Source organism: Diabrotica virgifera, chromosome 7 (assembly GCF_917563875.1).
Source record: "Diabrotica virgifera virgifera chromosome 7, PGI_DIABVI_V3a".
Classification (NCBI taxonomy): Eukaryota; Metazoa; Arthropoda; class Insecta; order Coleoptera; family Chrysomelidae; genus Diabrotica; species Diabrotica virgifera.
Window position 1 is genome coordinate 229,654,624 of NC_065449.1, and position 25,538 is coordinate 229,680,161.

Genomic DNA, 25,538 nt, shown 5'->3' on the forward strand with positions numbered 1-25,538 from the left:
AGAAAGATTTCAAATATAACTTTTATTAAATTTTGATTATATTTTTATAAAAGTGAAAATATTTACAATACCAGTACTTTTCGAGTTTTTTGATTGGCAAAGGTATCTATAATTTTCGAAAAATCGAATGATTTTGCCAAATCATTTTCAATGCAGAAAGTTGCTAGGCCATTTAACCGATCCTGTTTCATTGTGGATCTCATATACTCTGGGCTAATTAGCAAAATACAAGGAAAAGTTATTTATCAGCAATTTTATTGCTGGAATCGAATCTTATGATTGTATATATTAATAATATAGGTATGCAAAATCCGCAGATAGTGTAATACTTTTTTTATAAACAAAATGGCGCCCAAAAATCGTGTTTTTTCAATTTTTGCTCTATAACTCCAAAGATTTTAACTTTACACCAAAAACACCCAAATAAAAATTCACCATAATTAAATTCTGCGTAGAGACGTGTTTTTCCCGATTTACTTCGACGAAAATTTTCCCCGAAAAATGCGGGTTTTTCCAACAAAATCTTTAATTTTCAACTAAAATTTTAGATAAGTAATTGTTTATCAATAATTAAATAACTTGGTAATATAACAGATCTTTTCGTATAGGTAGATTATAATTCCAGCAGCCGATGGAAATTGAATGAACAGTTTAGCAAAAATGGAATTGTTAATTTAAAAATTACGGTCGCTATAATAACCACAATAATTATGATACATAAGAATATCTATGATTTTTGTATAAAAAGATACTGTCGCTATCTAATGTACATTACAGGATTGAAATTGAACTATTTAAGCGGCCTCAGGAATATTTTAAAATTATAAACATTTTTTTGGCTTACAAGCAAATAGAATATCTCGGGAAATATTAAATTAAATTAAATCATGAAAACGGAATTGGAAAAAAAGCGACAGGACTCTTCTTTTAAAGGAAAAAACGTTTAATTATGATAAGTGGTTCCTGAGGTACAACCGGTCAAAGTTGGCCGGCATTTACGGCAAAGATATAAACAATAGAATCATAATTTTCAAATCATTACCTTTTTATTTTTGTCCTCTTTCTCCACACCAATTTTCATGTCTTTAAAATACTCATAACATATATTATTATAATAAAAACTATCGATATTACGAGTGAAAATTGCCAAAAATAGCAAAATTTCAATCAAAAATTAGGTTGGAGAAAATGTAATCTCAAAGTTCTAAATCGGTATACGTTAAAAAATGCATTTTCTCGGCTTCCCATGGAGCAATTTCCTTCATTGCCAAGTTACTTGGGAACAAAAAAAGAATGAAGAAAATTGCTCCATGGGAAGCCGAGAAAATGCATTTTTTTAACGTATACCGATTTTGAAGTTTGAGATTACATTTGCTCCAACCTAATTTTTGATTGGAATTTTGCTATTTTTGGCAATTTTCACTCGTAATATCGATAGTTTTTATTATAATAATATATGTTATGAGTATTTTAAAGATATGAAAATTGGTGTGGAGAAAGAGGACAAAAATTTTTCATGATTTAATTTAATTTAATATTTCCCGAGATATTCTATTTGTTTGTAAGCCAAAAAAATGTTTTTAATTTTAAAATATTCCTGAGGCTGCTTAAATAGTCCAATTTCAATTCTGTAAAGTACATTGGATAGGTAAAGTGTCTTTTTAAACAAAAATCATAGTTATTCTTATGTATCATAATTATTGTGGTTATTATAGCGACCGTAAATTTTTAGTTAACAATTCAATTGTTGCTAAATTGTTGATTCAATTTCCATCGGCTGCTGGAATTATAATTTATACGAAAAGAGCTTTTACATTACCAAGTTATTTAATTATTGATAAACAATTATTTATCTAAAATTTTAGTTGAAAATTAAATATATTTTTGGAAAAACCCACATTTTCCAGGGAAAATTTTCGTCGATGTAAATCGGGAAAAATACGTCTCTATGCAGAATTTAATTACGGTGAATTTTTATTTGGGTGTTTTTGGTGTAAAGTTAAAATATTTGGAGTTATAGAGCAAAAATTGTAAAAACACGATTTTCGGGCGCCATTTTGTTTATAAAAAAAGTAGCACACTATCTGCGGACTTTGCATACCTATTTTATTAATATATACAATCATAAGATTCGATTCCAGCAATAAAATTGCTGGTAAATAACTTTTCCCAAAAATGGCCTATTCTCCGATAATAAACTGCCCAGACTAATAGCATTTTTATGCGAGAAAGAAAACTAAAGGATCTTTTTCCTTTTGCGACTACCACCGGCAATGTGCAAAATATTCTTGACGCTATAAGGACGTTAGGAAATAATGATTCCAATTTGGGATGTTTAATCTTATTAAGTAAATCTATTGGAGGAACTTAAAGTTCACAAATATTCTCCTTGTATATCGCTCTCTCGTCTTCTTTATAAAACTCGCGCAATATATTAATTTTTTTCTTAATATTCTTAATATTAATCTTAATTTTAATATTATCTTCATCTCAGAATGTCCATAAAATGTTAAATAGCGAATGAATTTCAATTGCCGCTTTAAATCTTCTGGTTAAGTTGCTTATTATACAATCTATGACCTATGACAATATTAAATATTTTACAGCCAAATATTGCGTCAGGCTCAAAATTATCAGTCGCCTCAATACTAAGCCCTATATTTCAAAATAGAAGTAAAGGTCATATTAAATATAGCTGAGTAACTAATCATATGCATTAGGCACATAAAGTGAAGAGCAAAAAAAAACGGGAAAAATTACGTCTTTGGTTTGGTCGACGCCGGGCCCCGTTAAAATGTACCGGCTGTACCCCCCTCTGCGTGGGTCTGTTCGCCATAATAATATATTGTTGGCCACTCCCTAATACAATCGATTTTGATTTGGAACAATAAGATAAGAGTTTCGTTAACTTCTTTCTCAAATGATAACTCAATGTAATAATATTTTTCATAACCTTTCAGGTACCCCATACTATTGTCAACAAGAAACCAACAACAGTAGGTCTGAAATTCGTCAATCCGTTGAAGAAAGCTCTGACCAACGGCAAGTTCCACATTTCTGGAGCATCGCTTCTTAAAAACCAAGTTATTGGTGTTCCTGATGTTAAACCTGGTACCGTGATCAGAATCGAAACCAGTATTGTTCCAAAATACGAAGGAGAACAGAAATTGGTGGCCACTTTCACTTCGAGAGAATTGCTTGACATCACCGGAACAGCTAAAGTGGAAGTCGTGTCTGAAGAAGAGTAAAAGATTACATCCATGACACAATAAGTACTTATTTGGATTTCCGGTATAGGGCTTTTCATCGATTGTCATTTGTTTCGAGCTTCTGTCATGTGTCACATAATATTAATATATCTACGTCATACGTCTTCGGTTTGTATCATTGGTAATACCAATAACGTACGACGTAGATATATTAATATTAAGTGTCACATGACAGAAGCTCGAAACAAATGACTGTGAATGAAAAGCCCTATAGAGCGCTATAGAATTATTCTGAATCGGCATAGTAAAAAAATGTTTAAAAATGATCTTTGATAAGTAGTAAAAACTGTTGAAACTCTTTTAAAATGTAGATTATAGGTTGCTACTTTGAATACAAACGTATTATGCAGTATTATTTCTATTACATGTATTATTTTATAATATTTTGTGAAGGTATTTTTAAAGATTTACACAGAATACTTGAGCACTTCTGCAGACCAATCTGCAGAATAATGTAAAATCCAAATAAAGCTAGAATATGCTGCTAAATTTTGATTACAGCATTATTAACGTTGACAAAAATTGATTTTTATACCATAATAAATATAGAAATTTTTTGGAAACCCTATATTAAATTTTTTTATACTTTTATAGCTTATTAAATTTAAGATTGCTTTAATAAAAACTTTTATAAAGTATATAATATAAAATATGGCATTTATTGGACTTTAATTTAATTTCCCTATATAAGTATTTATTGTAGGCAGGGCCGCCGAGAGGGGTGAGCGGGCCCCGGTAAGAAGTGAAGAGCGGGCCCCCGGCAAAAAGTGAAGAGCGAAAAACATTGTTTAATTTTTATGGAAATAAAATTATCAATAATAAATAAGTAATAAGAAATATTTCAAATATAACTTTTATTAAATTTTGATTATATTTTTAATTATAGTGATTATTTCATTCATAGGAGATTCTGACCAATAGAAATATACAGAAATCTAAATTAAATTGATTATTTTTTGATGATTTTAACTTCCAATCGTATAGTAGGATATTTGATCACGTGTTTAATTCTGTCCAATCAGATTAAAATTATACTGAGAATTATCTACTGTAGAAAATTACCGATATAATTTTTTTAAGTAGATTGTTTCTGTTTAATGGCAACCAGTTTCCTAGTTTTGACAACTGTCACATTTAAGAAACTATCCATAATATACGTATTAAAAAATAATCTTACGAATATCACACGACAGTAAGAATAAATAAGAAAATAATGCTTCATTTTTACTCAAATTTGTTGTCATTGGGCAATAGCCACTCGAGCCCTGCGGGCTCTCTCTATTGACAGACAACAAATTTTCGAAAAACTGTCGCAATATTTTCAATTATTCTCACTCTCTTGTGATATTATACCCGATAACTTTTGATAATTTCCCGTCGTCAAGTATATTACGTCAGATGCCCTTCGTTGCTATGAAAAAATACATTCAGTGACATTAATGACAATTAATGTTTTAAAAATTATAAAAGTGATGACTTTCAACGGTAAAATATGTTTTCTACGAGCGTGCAAAAATGTCTACTTTCACGCACGCATTTTAGTTTAGAAAGTTTCACTTTTCCGCACGCGTGTTACTTTTCCGCACGCGGTTTTTACTTTTCCGCACGCGTGTTAATTTAGATATGTTAATATGGCCTTAAAGTAATTATAATACATGCAATAAACTAATATTTAGATATTATTTACTAATTTATTTCAAATATATCTTATTGTGTTCCTGTTTTAATGAAGTTAACGTGACAATTCGATGAAATAAAATTATTTTGACATAATATTCGAAAGTCAAATCGGTAGACAATATCAGTCGTTTTGAATCATCGTCATGGAAACCAAGATCGTCGTCATGCTAACTAATTATATTGAAAGTTTGGTTTTGACAACCTTGTCAAAGAATTAATTTGTGTATGTATTTTCATATTAATTAAATTAATTGATTAAGATTTGGTAATTTTTTAAAGACTCTTAGAAAAAATATTGTTCCTAACTCTTGCAGAAAGTCTCTTTTCCGCACTCGACTGCTTGCCGAACTCCCGCTTCGCGTCGTTCGGCAAGCTGCAGTCGCGTGCGGAAAAGAATGACTTTCTGCACTTGTTAAGAAAATAACTATATAACAACTGTGTGTTTAATGTTACTAATTTGTACTTACATAAATAAATTAGAATAAAATTTTGGTTTTTAACAGTTTTATTCATGAAATAATCGCAACAAACTGCACTCGATCTCTAAAATTAATATAGAATTTTTGCCCTCGTGACACTTTGACATAATTTCACTCGCCTTCGGCTCGTGAAATTAAAACTGTCAAAGTGTAAGTCGGGAAAAATTCAATAATTTTAAAGCTCTTGTGCAATTACTACTGAAAATATTTACAATACCGGAGCTTTTCGAGTTTTTTGATTGGCAAAGATGTCTATAATTTTCCAATAATCGCATGATTTTACCAAATCATTCTCAATACACAAAGTTGTTAGCCCAGGTAACTGATCCTGTTTCATTTTAGATCCCATAGCATTTTTTATGATAGAAAGAAAACTAAAGGATCTTTTCCCCTTTTGCGGCTTCCACGCACCGCTAATGTGCAAAATATTCTTGACGCTATAACGACGTTAGGAAATAATGATTTCAATTTGGGATGTTTAATTTTATTAAGTAAATCTATTGGAGAAAGTTGAAATTCACAGATATTCTCCTTGTATATCGCTCTATCGTCTTCTTTTTAAACTAGCGCTATATATCAATTTTTTTTTCTTTATACTGTCGATATCTTCATCTGAGAATGTCCATAAAATGTTAAATAGTGAATGAATTTCAATTACTGCATTGAATCTTCTGGTTAAGTTGCTTATAATAATCTATGACAACATTATATATTTCACAGCGAAATATTGCGTCGGGCTCAAAATAATTATCAGTCGCGTCAATACTAGGCCCTATATTTCAAAATAGAGGTTAAGGTCATATTAAATATATTGTTCGACCGCTATAACTTTTCCCATGTGTCACGATTCATTTGAAAACAAATTAAGTCAAAACATAAAGTGAAACGAACGTCGATGTGTATGTACATTTTGTATACTGTATACTGTATACTATATACACACACATCGGCGTACGTTTAACTTTATGTTTTGACTTAATTTGTTTGAAAATGAATCGTGACGCATGGGAAAAGTTATAGCGGACGAACAATAGCTGAGAATTAACTAAACGCATTATGCACATAAAGTGAGGAGCAAAAAAATCAAGAAAAATTACGTCTTTGGTCTGGTCGAAGCCGGGCCCCTTACATCGCCGGGCCCCTTACATCGCCGGGCCCCTTACATCGCCGGGCCCCGGTAAAATGTACCGGCTATACCCCCTCTCGGCGGGCCTGATTGTAGGGGAGGAAAGTATGCTAAATTTGCAGTTACTCGAGTGTTATGGGGACCTATTGGGTTGTGAAGAGTAGGTCCTAAAACCAAAAAAAGTTAAGTTAAGTTTTTCATAAAGTGGGGGACTTTCCATTTTTTAATTTGATTTTCCATTTCCAACAATCGTTGGAAAAAACATGAAGCCCAACTCAAGACATTGAAGAGATGGATACTGAGAATAGTATACGGTCTGGAGCAAGAGAAGGATGGCACATGGAGAATAAGGAGAAACGACGAAATTAATGAATTAAGTAACTGAAGGGTTTGTGGAATATCGTAAAATTTGTGAAAAGTCAAAGACTGTCATGGCTGGGACAGATCCAGAGAGAAGAAGATACGAAACCAATAAAGAAAATATTACAATGGAAGCCGATAGGAAATTAGGAAAACGAAAAAATGGATGGCTCAAAACGAGATATGTAGTTGGATGACGTGGAAGACGACTTGAAAACCATGAATATAAGACAATGAAGGAGAAGGGCACAAGAAAGGTTTAAACAAAAGGACATAACCAGACTGACAAAGATCTATCCAGGGTTTAAATTCCAAAAGAAGAAGAAGATTGCTCTACAGAACAGTTATTTGATTCTCCTGTAAAATTTTGTTTTTGACACTTATCTCTTTTTCATTGTCAACTCAATGCCAATTATTTAGTAATATCATTGTTTATCTACACAGTTTAGTCTGGTCTAGTTATACAATGGTAATATGTTGGGTATAAATAACTGTTTTCTTTTTTTTCTCATTAGACCAGGGCCCGGATTACGTACACTCGATACGCATCGTATCCGCCATGTTTTCCCATAAGGCGCTACAGTAAAACATGGCGGATACGATGCGTATCGAGTGTACGTAATCCGGGCCCAGGGCGCATCTGTAAAAATAATAGTACATTTGGATGTTGATAGGTGACATATAATAATATTAGAGTTATCCTCGCACTCAAAAACGTCCGGAACATTGTTTAAATAATCAAAATGTCAAGAAATGAAGGAAAAATTCGATTTTTTTCTTGGTTTTTTGATTATAACTTTAAAAGTATTTATTTTTGAGAAAAGTTGCGTAATTAAATTTCCTATAATATAGTATTAACTGAAAATTTTAAAAATTGTCACCCTTGTTGCAAAATAGCAATAATTTCGAAAAAACCATAAAAAAACAAGTATTCGCATTTTACGTTTTTCAACCATTTATGCTACACATAGGACCTTCATAGTTCACCCAGAAAAACTTTATGATATGATAAAACAATACTGTAAATTTTATTAAGATCGGTTTAATACATTTTGCAAAATAAATTTTGCAATCAAGCTTTCGCAAAAAAAATTCAATTTTTCAAAATGTAGCAGCACTGAAAATAAAGCAGACAGCAAGTTTAATTTTTTTACATATAAAAGAATACTGTACCTTTCGTTTTCAATTTGCAAAATTAAAATCGGTAAGCTACCACGGCGTCAGGAATTTTTTTAAATAAACATTAATTTTTGCTGCTACGCGCAGGACAGCGGGTAAGTTCGCTCTGATTGGGCATTCCAATGACCTTTGATAATGATTGATAAATTTTAATTTTTAGTACATTTCGAAATAAATAAATAAATTTGTTTATTTCAAAATAAAAACACATACTTTGTCTTTTGAAATAACACTTTTTTTAGCAAAAACTTTCTTTGTTCGTATATTTTAACTTAGAAAATAAAAGTGTATTATTTTTAAACATATGCAATTGTTTAAACAATTTTTCACAAACAATAATCAAATTAGTTTGATTTTTGTGGAATTAAAATATGAACATACAACAAAATGTAGTGTAAGAAAATAATATATTAGATAGAGATTGGAAGAAATTTTGGTGGAAATCAACTTGTGTGAATCGAACACCGCTGTCCTGCGCGTAGCACCAAAAACTAATGTTTATTTAAAAAAATTCCTGATGCCGTGGTAGTTAACCGATTTTAATTTTGCAAATTGCAAATGAAAGGTACAGTATTCTTCTATTCTTAAAAAAGATTAACTTGCTATCTGCTTTATTTTCAGTCCTGCAACATTTTGAAAAATTTTTTTGCGAATGCCGGATTTCAAAATTTATTTTGCAAAATTTATTGAACCGATCTTAAATAAATTTACAGTATTGTTTTATCATATCCTAAAGTTTTTCTGGGTGAAATATGAAGGTATTAAGTCTAGTAGAAATGGTTGAAGAATGTAAAAGGCGAATACTTGTTTTTTATGTTTTTTTTCACAATTATTGCTATTTTTCAACAAGGGTAACAATTTTAAAATTTTTACTAATCTTATATTGTAGAAAATTTAATTACGCAACTTTTATGTTGGTGCAACTTTTCTCAAAAATGAATACTTTTAAAATTATAATCAAAAAACCAAGAAAAAACTCGAATTTTTCCTTCATTTTTTGACATTTTGATTATTTAAACAATGTTCCGGACCTTTTTGAGTGGGAGTATAGCTCAATTATTATTCATCATCATCATTCTCTTTGCCTTATCCCTATGCGGGGTCGGCTTCCCTAATTGCATTTCTCCATACAATTCTATCTTGGGCCATATCAATGTTAATCCCTTTTACCAACATGTCCTGTCTTATCGTCTCTCCCCAGGTCTTCTTTGGTCTTCCTCTCCTACTCCTTCCAGGAATCTGCACTTCAGCTATTCTTCTTATTGGGTGGTTGACGTCTCGACGTTGAACATGACCAAACCATCTTAATTTTGGCATCAATTGGTGCCACACCTAGACTTCCCCTAATATACTCATTCCTAATTTTATCCTTCTTTGTCACTCCACTCATCCATCTAAGCATTGTCATTTCCTCCACATGCATTCGTTGTTCCTCTTTCTTTTTCACTGCCCAACATTCAGTTCCGTACATCATAGCTGGTCTTATGGCTGCTTTATAGAATTTTCCCTTCAGCTTCATTGGGATTTTTCTGTCACACAACACACCACTAGCTTCTTTCCACTTCATCAATCCAGCCCTAATTCTACTGCATGCATCTCCATCTATTTCTCCATTACTCTGTAATACCGATCCTAGGTACTTAAAACTATTGCTTTTCACAATCATTTCACCATCCAAAGATACCATTTTATTTGTAGTAGCATCTTTAAATGAACATTCCAAATACTCTGTTTTTGTCCTACTAAGTTTTAAACCTTTTTCCTCCAGAGCTTGTCTCCACTGTTCCAGTTTTTGTTCTGTCTCTTTCACTATTTCCTACTAACACGACATCATCAGCATACATTAAGCACCATGGAATGTTACCCTGTAGTTTCGCTGTTATCTGGTCCAAAACTAATGAGAATAAATACGGACTAAGCACAGAACCTTGATGCAATCCTACTTTCACATGAAATTTATCAGTCTCTCCCACACCTGTCCTAACACTAGTCGTTACTCCCTCATACATATCCCTCACAATCTTTACATATTCACCAGGGACTCCTTTCTTATTGAGTGCCACCACAGAATCTCTCGAGGAACTCTAGCAAATGCTTTCTCAAGATCAATGAATACCATATGATTCTTTACTCCTGTATTTTTCCATCAACTGCCTTAGAATTAAAATTGCATCTGTTGTTGATCTACCCTGCATAAAGCCAAATTGATTCTCGGATATTTCGGTCTCTTCACGTATCCGTCTATCAATTACTCTTTTCCATATTTTCATGGTGTGGCTAAGCAGTTTTATGGCCCTGTAGTTTGTACATTGTTGTATATCTCCCTTGTTTTTGTAAACAGGTACCAGTATACTGCTTCTCCATTCGTCTGGTATTTGTCCAACTTCCATAATTCTATTAAATAGACCTGCTAGCCACCTTCTTCCTGTCTCTCCCAATGCTATCCATACTTCCCCAGGAATATCATCTGGTCCTACCGATTTTCCTTTCTTTATTTTTTGAAGCGCTTGAGCCACTTCCTCGTTGGTTATTTTGGTGACCATTGCTGCTACTGTCTCCGTTGACCCTACAGGTTGTCTGTCAAATTCTTCATTTAATAAGCTGTCAAAGTACTTTCTCCATCTCTTTTTGACATCCCTTTCGTGAACTAGTATTTTATTATTTTCATCTCGGATACATCTAATCTGATAAATCTTTTGCTTTCTTTTCTCTCTGTTTGGCTATTTTATATATCTTCGTTTCGCCTTCCCTGGTATCAAGTTGATCGTATAGGTTTGAATACGCTTCTGCTTTGGCTTTCGCTACTGCTACTTTCGCTTCCTTTTTCGCCACCATATAGTTTTGAAGATCTGTGTCGGATCTGGTTTCTTGCCACTTTTTATATAATTTTCTCTTCTCTTTTATTTTTCCTTGTACTTCGTTTGACCACGACCAAGTCTCTTTATCCTCAAACTTTTTTCCTGGCGTTTTCCCAAGTATTTCAATAGCAGTTTCTCTACTCTAATACTCTCTAATACTACTGGCCATTTTTCTCCAAATTGTATTAGGGCTTCCTTTCATGTTCCAACATGTTTTTTCTACTATTCTTCTCCTGAATAGACCTTCTTTCTCATCTTTCAGCAGCCACCACTTGATTTTTTGTGGTTCTCTCCGATATTTTTGTTTAGTTTCGCTATTTTACTTCGATGTTCAGAACAAGCAACTTATGTTGTTGGCTTACTGTCTCACTAACTATTACCTTGTAGTCCTTGCATTCACGTATGTCTTCTTTCCTTATCATGAAGTAGTCTATTTTGGATTGATGTTGTCCACTTTTGTAGGTAATAAGTTGAGTTTCTCTCTTTTTAAAGAATGTGTTAACAATCGCCATATCCAATGCTGTTGCTAATTTAAGCATGTCATCTCCAGCTTCATTTCTAGTTCCAAAGCCTAATCCCCCATGTATTGTTTCATATCCTGTCTTTGTTTGGCCCACATGTGCATTGAAATCACCTCCTATTATAACTAGTTAGTAACCTCAATTATTATTATTTGGGTTAATTCCAAGCTATTTCTGCAAAAAAATTAGAGTCACCTCTCAACGTCCATCTCAAAACAGATCCGCCCTGGACTACATGGAATATATATTATTCAGCCATTACCAATCAGATATTATAGCGTAATGTGTCGTGAGTGGTGCGTGTGTGTGTTGAGTAAGTACCCTTTCAGACCAAGAAACTGTTGTCTGACACCGGTGTCCGCCACCGGTGTTCAATTGCACAGCAAAGCATTGTTGAGTCACTAAAATCAGCCAGACACTCAAAGTGGCTCGTCTGTAGTCGTTCATTTAAAACAATGCTTTGCTGAACGGTGGCGGACACCGGTGTCAGACACCAGTGTCTTAGTCTGAAAGGGTACTTAGTAGGGATACACTTTCGAGTGTCTGGCTGATTGTAGTGGCTCAACAATGCCTTGCTGTGCAATTGAACACCGGTGGCGCACACCGGTGTCAGGCACCAGTGTCTTAGTGTGAAAGGGTACTAAATGTCTTGTTACTCAGTAAATTCGACTTCATTGTCTTTAAAAAGAAACGCTTATTGTATCTGAACGTCTGCGCTTTCTTCGGTAAGTATGGATCCCACAAGAATAGAAAATTATTTTTATTTATTAAATTTTTAATAAAGAAAAATTTCCCATCAAGCTGGGGTTCGAACTCATAACCCTTGGATCCAAAGGGTTTACACCACTTAGCCTCAGAAGGGATTAAATTATTTTAAACAGCAAATTTTTTGTCAAAACACATTTTATTATAAAACACAGTCATAATGTAATATAACAAGCAACAAGTACAACAGAAATTGATATATACTTAAAATTAAGTAAACAACGTTTGACGTTATCTATAATATTAAATTTTATCAAAAGTTTTATTATTTTGTTTAATTATATTATAAGTCATTTTATATGAAACTTTGCTTATATATACGCAATTTTAACAAGTCAGCATGTTTAGTCTTAACAAAAAAGTGAACCAAATCGTTTTAATTTAACAACTTACCTAAATTCGTAAGCATGCAAACATTCAGAATCAAACGCTAAAGTACACTTCAGAAAATATTAAAAAAAAGCACGATCAGGTCTCACTTAAAAACCAAAAAATCGTAAAATAGTTTTTTTATTAGTAAGTCTTTAGTCAGCGCAGTTTCTAGCACTTAGTCTCTTATTGGTCAGAGAGGTACATTTAAAAGTAATCAGTTTAGCTACTTGTTGTATACCAGACAAGATTTACAAGTACGTATTTTGCAAATAAGAAACAAAATACCTATTCTTCCTTTCTCTTGTGGTGTTAGCTGAAAACATGTTGTTTAATTTAGAAGGTAAGTAGTAATCTTCCTACCAAAGTTTATTGTTTTGTTTTTATTCTAAAAACTGAACTTCTATCTTTTAATTTCTATTTTGTCTGATAATTTTTCGATACCTACCCCTGGTATTTCGATATTTCAATATGTATATAATATATCCGGTCTTTATTAATTTTCGAACTCGATGATTGTTGTGTGGTGGTGAAGGGGCGATACTTTAGCTAAGTTTTACCTCCTTACGATCCTAAGTCAATCATGAGCTTCAAACGGTACAACCCAGATGGTTATCACCTTACAAATTGGCGCCCAACGGGGCCGCCCAACTCTGAGATTAAGAGTCTCATGCTCTACCGACTGAGCTAGCCGGTCCAGAAAGTAAATGCAAGTAGTTTTAGATACATTAGAAAATATGTTCACAAATCTGGCAGTTACTAGAGTGATCTTTATTTTCGGTAACATATCATATATGACATATTTTAAGCTAGTAGACTTTGAGAATCATCATTTTAGGCATACTTAGGCAAAAACACTTTTATGATTACAGTGCTTCTTTGTAGCTTTATCTTATATTTAGTTTCAATTCTCTCATTACATTTTTGGAAACTGGCGCTGACAATATTTCACTAATGTTACATTTAAAATGTAAATTTTTCTTCTTATATTTATACTACTTTTCGTAAATTATTAGCTAAAATTATTCACAGTTTATTTTGATTTTCTTTATCTGGTTTTGCTATAATTTATAAAAAAAAAGTTGCGTATAATCGCAACAAGTTTAAATCAAATTAAAAAAAAACCCATTCATCTAAGTTGAGGTTCAACGAATGGGTTTTAATACCTACAAAAAGATAATTTTACGTTTTTGTGAGTAAAATGTGCGTTTCGCCTTAGATTAAAGATATTTCTATATTCACTGTACAATTTTGAATTTTAAAGATATTAGAAATTGTATTCCTAGAACACATAGCTACTAGTATACATTAAAAAAGTATCACCCTGTATCAAGTATCCACATTCTTTTAAAGAATATAATATATTCTTCTAACGATAAATTAATTTATTTTACCTTAAGTCAGTAAAAACTGAGAACAGCTGCAATATAAGGTAGGTACACATAAAAGTTTAAAAATAAGTTGTAAAATTTATTTTTTGAATTATTAATAATTATGGTTTTTGTATGTTGATAAATAATACACAATAAGAAATTACACTTTCCTCAAGTTTGTTTACTTAATTTACTTATGTATATTTAATTAGAGATCACTAAAAGGTTGGCTGCAAAAATGAATATAGGTACTTAGTCCTGCCCACAGTCCTGACAGAACAGACAGAAAAGAACTCCGTGTATGAGCATAAGGCCAAAACCAAAACTACTCAACAGTGGCTTGAAAATTATGTGCCCGAATTTATTAGTAAGTAGTGTCCATACATGCGTTAAAAACATACATGCATTAAAAACAATGAAGAACAGGAAAAGCCCAGGACCTGACATGCTTCCTATCGACCTTTTAAAAATTATAGATGAGTAGCATATTGATGTTTTAGTGATACTCTTGAACAAAATTTATAGCTCAGGCACATTACCCAAAGAATGGTTGACGTCAATCTTTATTTGCCTCCCTAAAAAGAAAAACGCAAGAGAATGCGGCGACTACCGCACCATTAGTTTGATGTCCCATGAGCTAAAGTTGCTACTGAAAATCATCCATAACCGAATATATCATAAACTGGACATAGACATTAATGATACGCAATTTGGGTTTCGCAAAGGCCTGGGAACTCGTGAAGCTATTTTTTCACTTAACATACTTATACAAAGGTGCCTGGACGTCAATCAAGATATATATGCGTGTTTTATTGACTATAATAAAGCATTCGACAAAGTACGACATGAACAATTAATGCATGTTCTGGAATCAAAGAAGTTGAACTACAATGACCTCAGGATTATATCGAATTTATACTATAAACAACGAGCAAAAGTACGTGTTAACGACCAGCTGTCAGAGGAAATTGAAATCAGACGTGGAGTGAGACAGGGATGCGTGATGTCGCCAATTCTTTTTAATGCCTACTCGGAAGAGATCTTGAAAAAAGCTCTTGAGGGTGAAACAGCTGGAATAAAGGAAAATGGAGTTCCCATTAACAACATTAGATATGCGGATGACACTGTCATCTTAGCTGAAAATATTGGGGAACTTCATAGGCTGGTGACCAGAATAGCAGAGTTTGGACAAGAATACGGACTAACAATAAATGTCAAGAAGACAAAGTTTATGAGAATATCGAAAACTCAAAGAAATAATGAAAATCTCTTCATAAACGGATCCAATATCTAACGAGTCGAGCAATTTGCATAGTTGGAACAATGATCAACTCCACAGGAGATTACTTACAGGAAATCAAAATCAGAATAGAAAAGGCTAGAGCAAATTTTAACAAAATGAGAAAAGTGCTCTGCACAAGAGATTTGAAGTTGGAGCTAAGAGTTAGGTTGGCTAGGTGCTACGTTTTCTCGACTTTGTTTTATGGAATGGAAGCTTGGACCTTGAATGCTGCATCAATGAAAAAACTAGAATCATTCGAGCTGTGAGTGTACAGAAGAATTCTGAAAATATCGTGGACAGAACACGTCACAAAAAAGAGGTTCTGAGAAAGATGAATAAAGAAATGGAAATCCTAAATACCATCAAAACAAGAAAATTGGAATATCTCGGACATATTACACGTGGATAGAGGTACACCTTGCTCCAATTGATTATGCAGGGAAATATTCAAGGAAAGATAAGCATAGGGAGACTCAGAATATCGTGGCTGCGCAACCTGAAAGAGTGGTACGGATGTACATCAAATGAACTTTTTAGAGCAGCCGTCTCTAAAATACGAATAGCTATGATGATTGCCGACCTCTACCGCGGAGGTGGCACTTAAAGAAGAAAAGAAGTGTCCATTGGTGTCAGCTAGTCAAGACGTTAATTCAATCGACTACAAATTGTAGTTCATTTTGGAGGGCATGGTCTGTACAAGACGTCAACATAACATCGAATCATTGAAGCAGGCGCTGGTAAAAGCTGTTGACAATTGGTAGAAGCTGTTGATGTACTTATTCCTGCCCACAGTCCTGAGAGAACAACAGAGGAGAACTCTGTGCGCATAAGGCCAAAACTACTCAAAAGTGGCTTAAAAATTATATATCCGAGTTTATTAGTAGTGACCATTCATGTCCGCCAGTCCAGACATTAGTCCTTTTTCTTAAGGTGCCTTGTCCATTACTAAAGGTTGGCTATAACAACAGAAAATTGCTCTCTATCTTGAGCGGTTCTTAGTATCGAATGTGTGTCCATGCATGTCCAGTCTCTTACGTTCTTCAGCCAGGAGCATTTTCTTCTTCCTGGACTTCTTCTTTCTTCCACTTCCTCTTCCATTATGAGTCGTAAAAAGTTTTATCATTCTCCTCTGTAAATATATCCTAGATTCTAGATAACTAGTGCTTCTCTTTTTTACAATAGTTAGGAGTTCTCTTTTAGTCCCCATTCTTCTCAGCACCTCGTTGTTGGTCACATGCTCTGTCCAAAAGATCTTCAGCATCCTTCGAAAAACCCACATGTCAACAAAGGCTTCTATACGCCACATACTTGTAATTCCGAGAATCCATGTTTCCACTCCGTTTAGCAATTAGTCCATTCGACTACAAAGTTTATTCAGTTTTAGAGAACATGGTCTGTACAAGGCGTCACCATAACATCGAGTCATTGAAGCAGACGCTAGTAGAAGTTGTGGACAATTTTCCTAAGAATGTCATCTGTACAGCTACCGATGAATGGTAAAGCAAACTTCAGCGATGTATTCAGACAAATGGTGGCCATTTTGAATATTTTTGTGTATTCTGCAGTCTATTATATCAGTAATAAAGTGTACACAACCTTTTCCAATCAAACCAATAGTTTACATGTTTTTAGTTAAATACGTTGCATCAATATTTATGGCAGGACTAGGTATAAGTATAAATGACCAAAAATGCTCTATGGAGAAGTTTGTCTAAAACTATTGAGATTAAAAAATGATTGGCTCACCAAAAGAAAAAAATTCTCTTACTCAACATCAAAGCCTAAATGTATTTGCTTATTATCTCATATAGCAGTTGTTCTCGAAATTGCCGCCTTTCTCCATGATCGTGCTTTTCTATCAAATTTGAATATAACAAAATTGTCAAGGAACTATATGCATACCTATGATTTTTAAAACTTTTGTAATAACCTATGTACAGATAATTTTAATCCAAAATTTAGCAAATTGGTTGAAACAAGCTTTTAGAATGTTAACATTTGAGGAACACTAATTTTTACAGGTTGTAGCGTGTTTCTATGCAATGTCTACCCGTTGACAGTTTTGGGAAATACCCTAAGAATTTTACAGCTTTTATATACAATTAAAATTTTATTTCATTTTTAGTTCATTCATTTCTTTTCATTTAATACATTTCAAAAAAGTTCATGATGTGCTAAGTGTTTTTAAACAGTTGAATACAAAAATTATTGTATAAATTAAATAAAAAGGTGACCTTAAAATCAGAACTAAATTCATCATCATTGGTGCTGCAGCCCTAGAGAAGAACCTCGACCTTCTCAAGTGTATTTCGCCAGTTAACCATATCCATTGGAAACCGTTACCAGTTTGCTGCACCTATTTTTCTAGTACCTTCATCTACACCATCTTTTCATCACTGTTTTGGCATACCTCACCATCTAATTCCCACCGGCTGTGACTCGCGATGTGGATTCATTTAGGAGAGTTGTTTTGCTGTGATCTTGCTAGATGTCCTGTCCATCTTCTTCTTAGTCGGTCGTCCGCTTCAGACAATCGTGCCCCCTTGAATATTTTCAATGATTTCTCTTAAACTGTCTCTATATTAAACTGCCGTTCTTCTTAAAGTGCCGTCTCCTCAATGGAGGTTGGCTACTCCAATTGCAAACTCTTCTCTGTCTTCAGCTGTTCTTATTAGCTGTTCAAAATTTAGCCCTTTCCATTGTCGAAGGTTTCTGAGCCACGATAGTCTTTTCCTTCCTAGTCCTCTCTTTCCTTCGAGCTTTCCTTTCACTATCAGTTGACCATATTACTCCTTGCACCACTTTCTTAAAGTAAGTGGTGAATTTTTCGGTCACAATGTTTCGAAACCTACTTGTAGCATGCAGGTGTCTAAGAATACACTCGTTGGTTCTTCTGGCAATACAAGGTATTTGCAACATTCTCCAGCAGCAAAACATTTCAAACGTGTCTATAATGCATTTACCAACTTTCTTCAAAGACCATCATTCAGATCCACATGCAAAAAATGGAGAAGCCTTATCTTTATACCCATGGTGATTATTTGACTTTTCCATACTTTGGTGAGCTTGGTCATTGCTCCCTTGACCATGGCTGATCTTTGTGCATCCTCCAGATACACAAATTGATTTACCACTTCGATGTGACAAGAACGTGACAAGGTCGAGGCCAAAAAATCAAATTGGTCTATAGGTTAAATAATAATTTCTTAATTGCCATGGCATATCAAGATGAGTAACAAAGCCATTTGTAATTTAATTACAAATACTTAATTACAAATATATATAATAAGGCAACAACAACTATTAAGCCAATGAAACAAACGGAGGCTATTAAAATAAACCGAGGAGTAAGACAAGGAGGTACCAACTCGCCCAAGCTATTCAACCAAGCGCTAGAAGATGTGTTCAAACAACTACACTGGGATGGCTTGAGTATAAATATAAACGGGTAATATCTGAATCACTTACGATATGCTGATGATATTGTATTAATAACAGAAAGAAGTGAAGAATTACAAAGAATGATGGAAGAACTAGATAGAGAATCGACAAAGATAGGACTGAAGATGAATTACAGTAAAACAAAAACCATGACCAATCAACAAGAAGAACTAATAATTACAGTGGTACAAACAAGAATAGAACAAGTAAAAGAGTATATATATCTATGACAAATCATTAGATTAAATAAAGAAAATCAGACCGAAGAAATAAAGAGAAGAATAAGATTGGCCTGGGCATCATTCGGAAAACTGTCTTATATTCTAAAGAACATAATATACCCGCAATACCTAAATACAATAGTCTTCAATCAATGTATACTCCCTGTTCTAATATATGGCTCTTAGACATGGACCTTTACAAAAAAATATATGGAAAAAATAGCAAAGACAGAAAGATCCATGGATAGACAAATGCTGAACATTAAACTATCAGACAGGAAAAGAAACGAATGGATCTGTAACAAAACAAAAGTGAAAGATGTCTCTACCCAAGTAGCAAAGCTTAAATGGAAGTTCGCCGGACACACCCTACTGCAGAAGGATGAAAGATGGACTAAGATGATTATTCATTGGAGACCGTGGAACCACAAACGAAAAAGGGGAAGGCTACAGATGCGATGGTCAGATGGCCTAAAGAAACACACTGGGTCAAAATGGATGCAATTTGCCCAAGATAGAGAGGCATGCAAGAAGGAAGAGGAGGCCTATATCCAAGGATGGATGTTTAGGGCTGATTAGATAGATAGCACAAAGCCATTCACGAAAAATGGTTGGTATTTCCAAGGACCCGTTTAAAGTATTTTGTTGAAAAACGACGAATCGAATTTAGTAATTTTTTATATGTTTATATTATCTTTAAGATTTTATATTTTGCTGCTTTATAAATTTTTTTGGAATCAAAATTACTATTAAATGTCAAAAAAGTTTCAAATTGGTGTAAGTTTATATAAGTCGACAGAAATATCTGAAACCGCCAAGGTCACATCGATCGAAATCTTAAGTTACGCGACGTTGTCAGATCAATCGCATTTCAAAGGTTTTTCGGTTTTATTTGTTACCTGTTTCACAGTAAAATTTCCTTCTGCTTCATCCTGCGTAAATTTTAAAACATCAAGTATAATTTCACGAGATTGTTCACTTAGTGTCTTAGTAATATTCATGTTTATAATAGTTATTTATGTACAGCGAAGTTTGGCCACTTAAAGAAAAATCCGAAAATATGCTCAGAACAACTGAAATGGACTTCTGGAGAAGATCTGCTGGTATATCAAGAATACAAAAAATCAGAAATACAAGAATATTGGAGATAATGGATGTAAAGCATACAATAATGGACGATATAAAAACAAAGCAACTAAGATGGTTTGGCCACGTACAACGTATGGAAGAAGACAGATTACCCAAACAAGTGCTACGATGGGCACCAAAAGGACGGCGGAAAAGAGGAAGACCTAGGAAAAGCTGGATAGAAGGAATCCATAGGGAAATCAGAGAAAGAGGCTTGAACGAAGACATGTGCTACGATCGAGAGCAATGGCGATTGGGAATCGGAAGACGTCGTAGAACGTTATGAACCGATTATATATATATATATATATATATATATATATTTATGTACCAAGTCAGTAAAGTTACTCTTTATCGAACGAGTCTGAAATTATGAGCAGAGCGAGCGTTAGCGAGCGAGGCGAATAACAGACGAGTTATACAGGGTGTAACAAAAATACAGGTCATTTTAATCACATATTCTAGGACCAAAAAGAGTTCGATTGAACCTAACTTACCTTTGTACAAATGTGCACATAAAAAAAGTTACAGCCCTTTGAAGTTACAAAATGAAAATCGATTTTTTCCAATATATCGAAAACTGTTAGAGATCTTTTATTGAAAATAGACATGTGAGATTCTTATGGTAGTAGTATCTTAAGAAAAAATTATAGTGCAATTTGGACACCCCATAAAAATTTTATGGGGGTTTTGTTATTTTAAACCCCCCCAAACTTTTGTGTACGTTCCAATTTAATTATTATTGTAGTACCATTAGTTAAATATAATATTTTAAAAACTTTTTTGTCTCTTAGTACATTTTCGAAAAGTCAGTTTTTATCGAGATATTTTGAATATTTGTCAAATCCACCACATATTTGTATATGGCTAAGTACGATTATGGAGACTTGGTAATAATATGAAAATTTATTTATGATTTACATTTTTAGGTATATTTTAAACCATATTAAAAAAGAAGTAATATCTCGATAAAAAGTGCCTTCTCGAAAAAATACAAAGAGGCATAAAAGTTCTAAAAACACTGTGTTTAACTAATGGTACCGCCGTAAAAGTTTAATTGGAACATACACAAACATTTGGGGGGTTTAAAGGAACAAAACCCCCATAAACTTTTTTATGTAAACATTTTAAAAAAGAGCCGCAACTCGATAAAAACTGCCTTATCGAAAAAATACTAAGAGGCAAAAAAGTTTTAGAAATATTTAATTTAACTAATGATACCACAATAATAATTTAATTGGAACTTACACAAAAGTTTGGGGGGTTTTAAGGGAACAAAACCCCCATAAAATTTTTATGGGGTGCACAAATTTCACTATAATTATTGTTTAACATGTTCCTGTCATAAGAATGCCACATGTCCATTTTCAATGAAAAATCATTAACGGTTTTCGATATATTCGAAAAAATCAATTTTTATTTTGTAACTTCAAAGGGCTGTAACTTTTTTTATGTGCATATTTGTACTAAGGTAAATTAGGTTCATTCGAACTATTTTTGGTCTCAGAATATGTGATTTAATTTATGACCTGTATTTTCGTTACACCCTGTATAAAGAGTCTTTACTGACGTGGTGCATACAAAGTTTTATCGCCAATCATAAAAAAACATTAACACTTACTTAATTACATCCTAATGAAAAAAGAGTGTGTGTACTTGGTACGCACGTAAGACTTTATACTTTTATTATTATAATTTCAACGAAATAAATATATTTTAAACAGTTTAATCGTATTTTTATTTAAATATTAAACCAATTTTAACACTTAAAATAAAATACCAAAAATTAAAAATACCGTTGATAGTTACGTTATTGTTTATGAAGTGTAGCCTTCCGCGCACAGTTGATTTTCCCTTGACGAATATTAGAAATTCTAAATAAATATATTTGCTAACAAATTATCATGAATATCTGTCACCGTCCTATATATAATAGAATTGACAAAAACGCCATTTCATAATATATTTGCATTAATACAAAACTTAAAAGATTTAAGAATTTTATTAATTTTAGATGAAATAAAAATTTCGCATGACAGTAATGACGATGACAGAATGCTTTTGCATGATGTCCGATTTCGATGTTTAATCGATAGTTGTTCAAGTAATCAATATTTAATACGTACCTAATTACTAAATCTGTAAAGCTTCGATTTATGTTTTATGAATATAATTGCAAATTACTACAGAATTTCACTTTCTGACATTTTAATTAATAACAACGTAAATTTTGTACAATATTTTTAACAATTAAAGTAAATAAATTTTAAGTTCACTCAAATAAATAATCGATTACTGCCACCGACCGCTTACATTCAATCTCAGTTAATTTGATTAATCGCGGCAGGTAAAGTAAAATTCTTCTTTCAGTACAATAAAGTGTTACTTTATTGCCGCAAATGGCGTCAAATGAGTACAACGATGAATGACTTTAGTGACGGTTGGCGATAAAAATAATATTAAACGTATTCCAAATTAACAATTATTCGACGATTTTATCTGGCAATGTCGCAAAACCACTGAAATGTTTTTTTAAATGTATGTTGACTCTGCATCACCGCTTTTAACTGAAACTAAAGTCCCCTCTACATGATTTACTACCCGCGATTTCAGATATTTTTGTACAATTTTACTTCATATTTATTGTAACTACCATTCAGTTACTTGTATATTAGAGAGTAGCTAAAATTTTAAAACTGTTGAGTCATATTGTGAAACTTATTGTCAGTAAATTACGTCATCCCACATTTACGATATATATCTAAGGTAATATACGCTTTTCCCAAAACTGTCAAACGATAGATTTCATCCTTCAAAATATATACAATACAGTCTGATTATGTACATCTTAATTCAGAAGGTATTTGGCCTGTACACAACTATGTGACAAGTATAAATATGTACTGCCTCACACCTTATGCAAAAGTTATTGAGGAATAGCAATTATTAAAGAGTAGGCATATTAGAGTTGTTCTTTTTTACTAAAAATGTCCAATTCTAAAAAATAAAAGCAAGCGCGCACTTGTCTGGACCGGCCCGCAACGGAACGGACCACGATGACCAGCAATTTAATATCTTCGTGTATTCAAATGAATCAGCGCGCACTTTACGGAAATAGGATTTTTCAACGCTTCTCATTTGTTTATGGCTTCTGTCATATGTTGTATAATCCGTGTATAATATTATAATATGTATATATTATAATATTATAATGTATAATATTAACTTAATATGACAGAAGCTAGAAACAAATGAGAAGTGTTGAAAAATCCTATGGAACACATCGATTCACATCGAAACACTCCGAAAACTGGGTATGGAATATTTTCGAGACTAGTAGTTTCGACGAAATAGAATTTTTAAATCTTGTTAGTTTTCTGAAGAGTTATTTTCTTATGGGATCCTAATACAATTTACTATTTTTACTACGAATACGCCACAATTTTACTTTAAAAATTTTATAAAAAAATATTTTTAAGTCTAAGGGCCGGTTGTTCGAACGCTAATCAACAATGATCACTATCAAATATTTAATTACTGTCACCAACTGTCAATGTCAATTTTGTTTGGGTTGCTGAAAACATAATTGATTACAATTATGAGACTAGTTAATCAATTAACATAACAATTATTAACATAATCGATTAATAAATCTCATAATTATTGTAATTAATTACGTTTTCAGCAACCCAAACAAAGTTGACATTGACAGTTGGTGACAGTAATTAAATATTTGATAATGATCATTTTTGATTAGCGTTCGAACAACCGGCCCTTAATGTTGTATTTCGTTTTCTGAGATCAGTTTTTACAATAGATAAGAGTTCTTGATCATTTTCGTAACTCATTCTGAAGTATTTAAAAAATTTGTCTTGATGATCTATTAAATCTGGAAATAAGGTAGCAAATTCACTTTTTGTGTTTACTTTTTACAATTTTCATGCATCCATTTTTTACGCTTCCTTTATGGAAGTTCATTTTTTTGTTCCTCTACCTCGCACAACAAATTAATAATAATTTTTAGATTCATCTTCCATGAAATAGTTGATTATAGTTACTTTCGAGTATTCGTTACAAATAGTTACTTTTGTATAAAGTAATCATTTACAGTATTCGTTATTTGATTACTATGATTACTTTTGTTACTTTTGTATTTGAGTAGATACCGGCATTGTACCGGTAATTATATCGAGAATCGTATTTCTCAGTCGGTAGGTATTTTGTATAAAGTAATCATTTACAGTATTCGTTATTTGATTACCATGATTACTTTTGTTTCTTTTCTATTTAAGTACCGGTAATCATATCGAGAATCGTATTTCTCAGTAGGTAGGTATTTTGTATAGGTATTCTGGTATAACAACGACCTTCACCGATCTGTTTAAGGGATAAAAATGATTTGATTACTATGATTACTTTTGTTACTTTTGTATTTTGTAACGAAGTAATCCACAAACCATACATACTTATAGACGTTTCTCGTAAATTGTCAAGGTCAAGACAGCAAATTAGTTACCATTCCAATCCAGAGATGTCGCTGTCAGTCAAATCTCTTGTCATATTTAACAACTGACAGTTGACAATTAAATTAATTTATTATTTACTTTTTATTTTACAGTTTGTGGCTTAATTATTTTATTATAGTGGTGTTACGTTTTTAATTAGATTTAATCACAATTTTAATAAGTGTATTTAATCTCTCCATGTTTATGAGTACAATTTTTAGTTTACATTGATCATCCCGTGTTGTGTTTCTCCACATTAAAAAAAAACAATATAATAGATCCTGAAACAGTTTATTCCAATAGACAAGTGTGTCATCAACATTTCCGACCTATATATTTTTGGAAGTTTGTAAAAGATTATAAGGTAATATTTATCTAAACAATCATCCTATATACAAGATTATTTCAAAAATTTTCATTCAACTCGATACACATCAGTCAACTCGATACACATCAGTGCTTTCACGTGACACATAGCAGTAGTGTTTAGCATTTTGAAAACAAATTGGAATATTTGAAGTTTTCAGTAAAATAGGGAATAAAACATTGAATTGTCTTTCTGTTGTTTTAATTTCCTGCGAAATTTCATCAAAAATACCGCAAAATTTATAATTTGAAATTCTCACATAACTAAAATTTGTCAATTTAGTTCCCATTCCAATCAAGAGATGGCGTTAATTCGATCCGAAAGATTAACATGGTCGTGAAACGTCTATAAGTATGTATGGTTTGTGAAGTAATCAGAGTAATCAAAGTAACGATTTACCTCTCTGTACAGTAATCGTTACTTTCGGTATTCGTAAGTAAAGAGTACTTTGTAACGAATAGTTACTTTTTCAACATCACTACCATGAAATATCCGTAAATCGACTGACTGAGATGGTGTGATTTTGCGGATGGAAATGCGCGATACAGCATTTAATTCCGGGCTGTAACGGTGCTTTTCGTTATCGGCCGATTCGGTCAAATGCGCGCTTACCTT

At 32.8% G+C, this 25,538-nt stretch overlaps 2 protein-coding genes across 2 annotated transcripts in view; one reads left to right on the forward strand and one right to left on the reverse strand.

The window, feature by feature from the left end:
* LOC114344285 (hemocyte protein-glutamine gamma-glutamyltransferase) overlaps nucleotides 1-3,928 on the forward strand; it is a 46,101-nt gene extending 42,173 nt beyond the window's left edge. Inside the window, exon 12 of the mRNA XM_050655384.1 lies at nucleotides 2,961-3,928. Within this exon, the coding sequence (XP_050511341.1) occupies nucleotides 2,961-3,248 (288 nt within the window). The 3' untranslated portion in view covers nucleotides 3,249-3,928. The remainder of the gene's footprint in view (nucleotides 1-2,960) is intronic.
* The window catches only part of LOC114344277 (two pore potassium channel protein sup-9), a 166,045-nt gene that overhangs the window by 96,868 nt on the left and 43,639 nt on the right, over nucleotides 1-25,538 (reverse strand). The window lies entirely within an intron of this gene.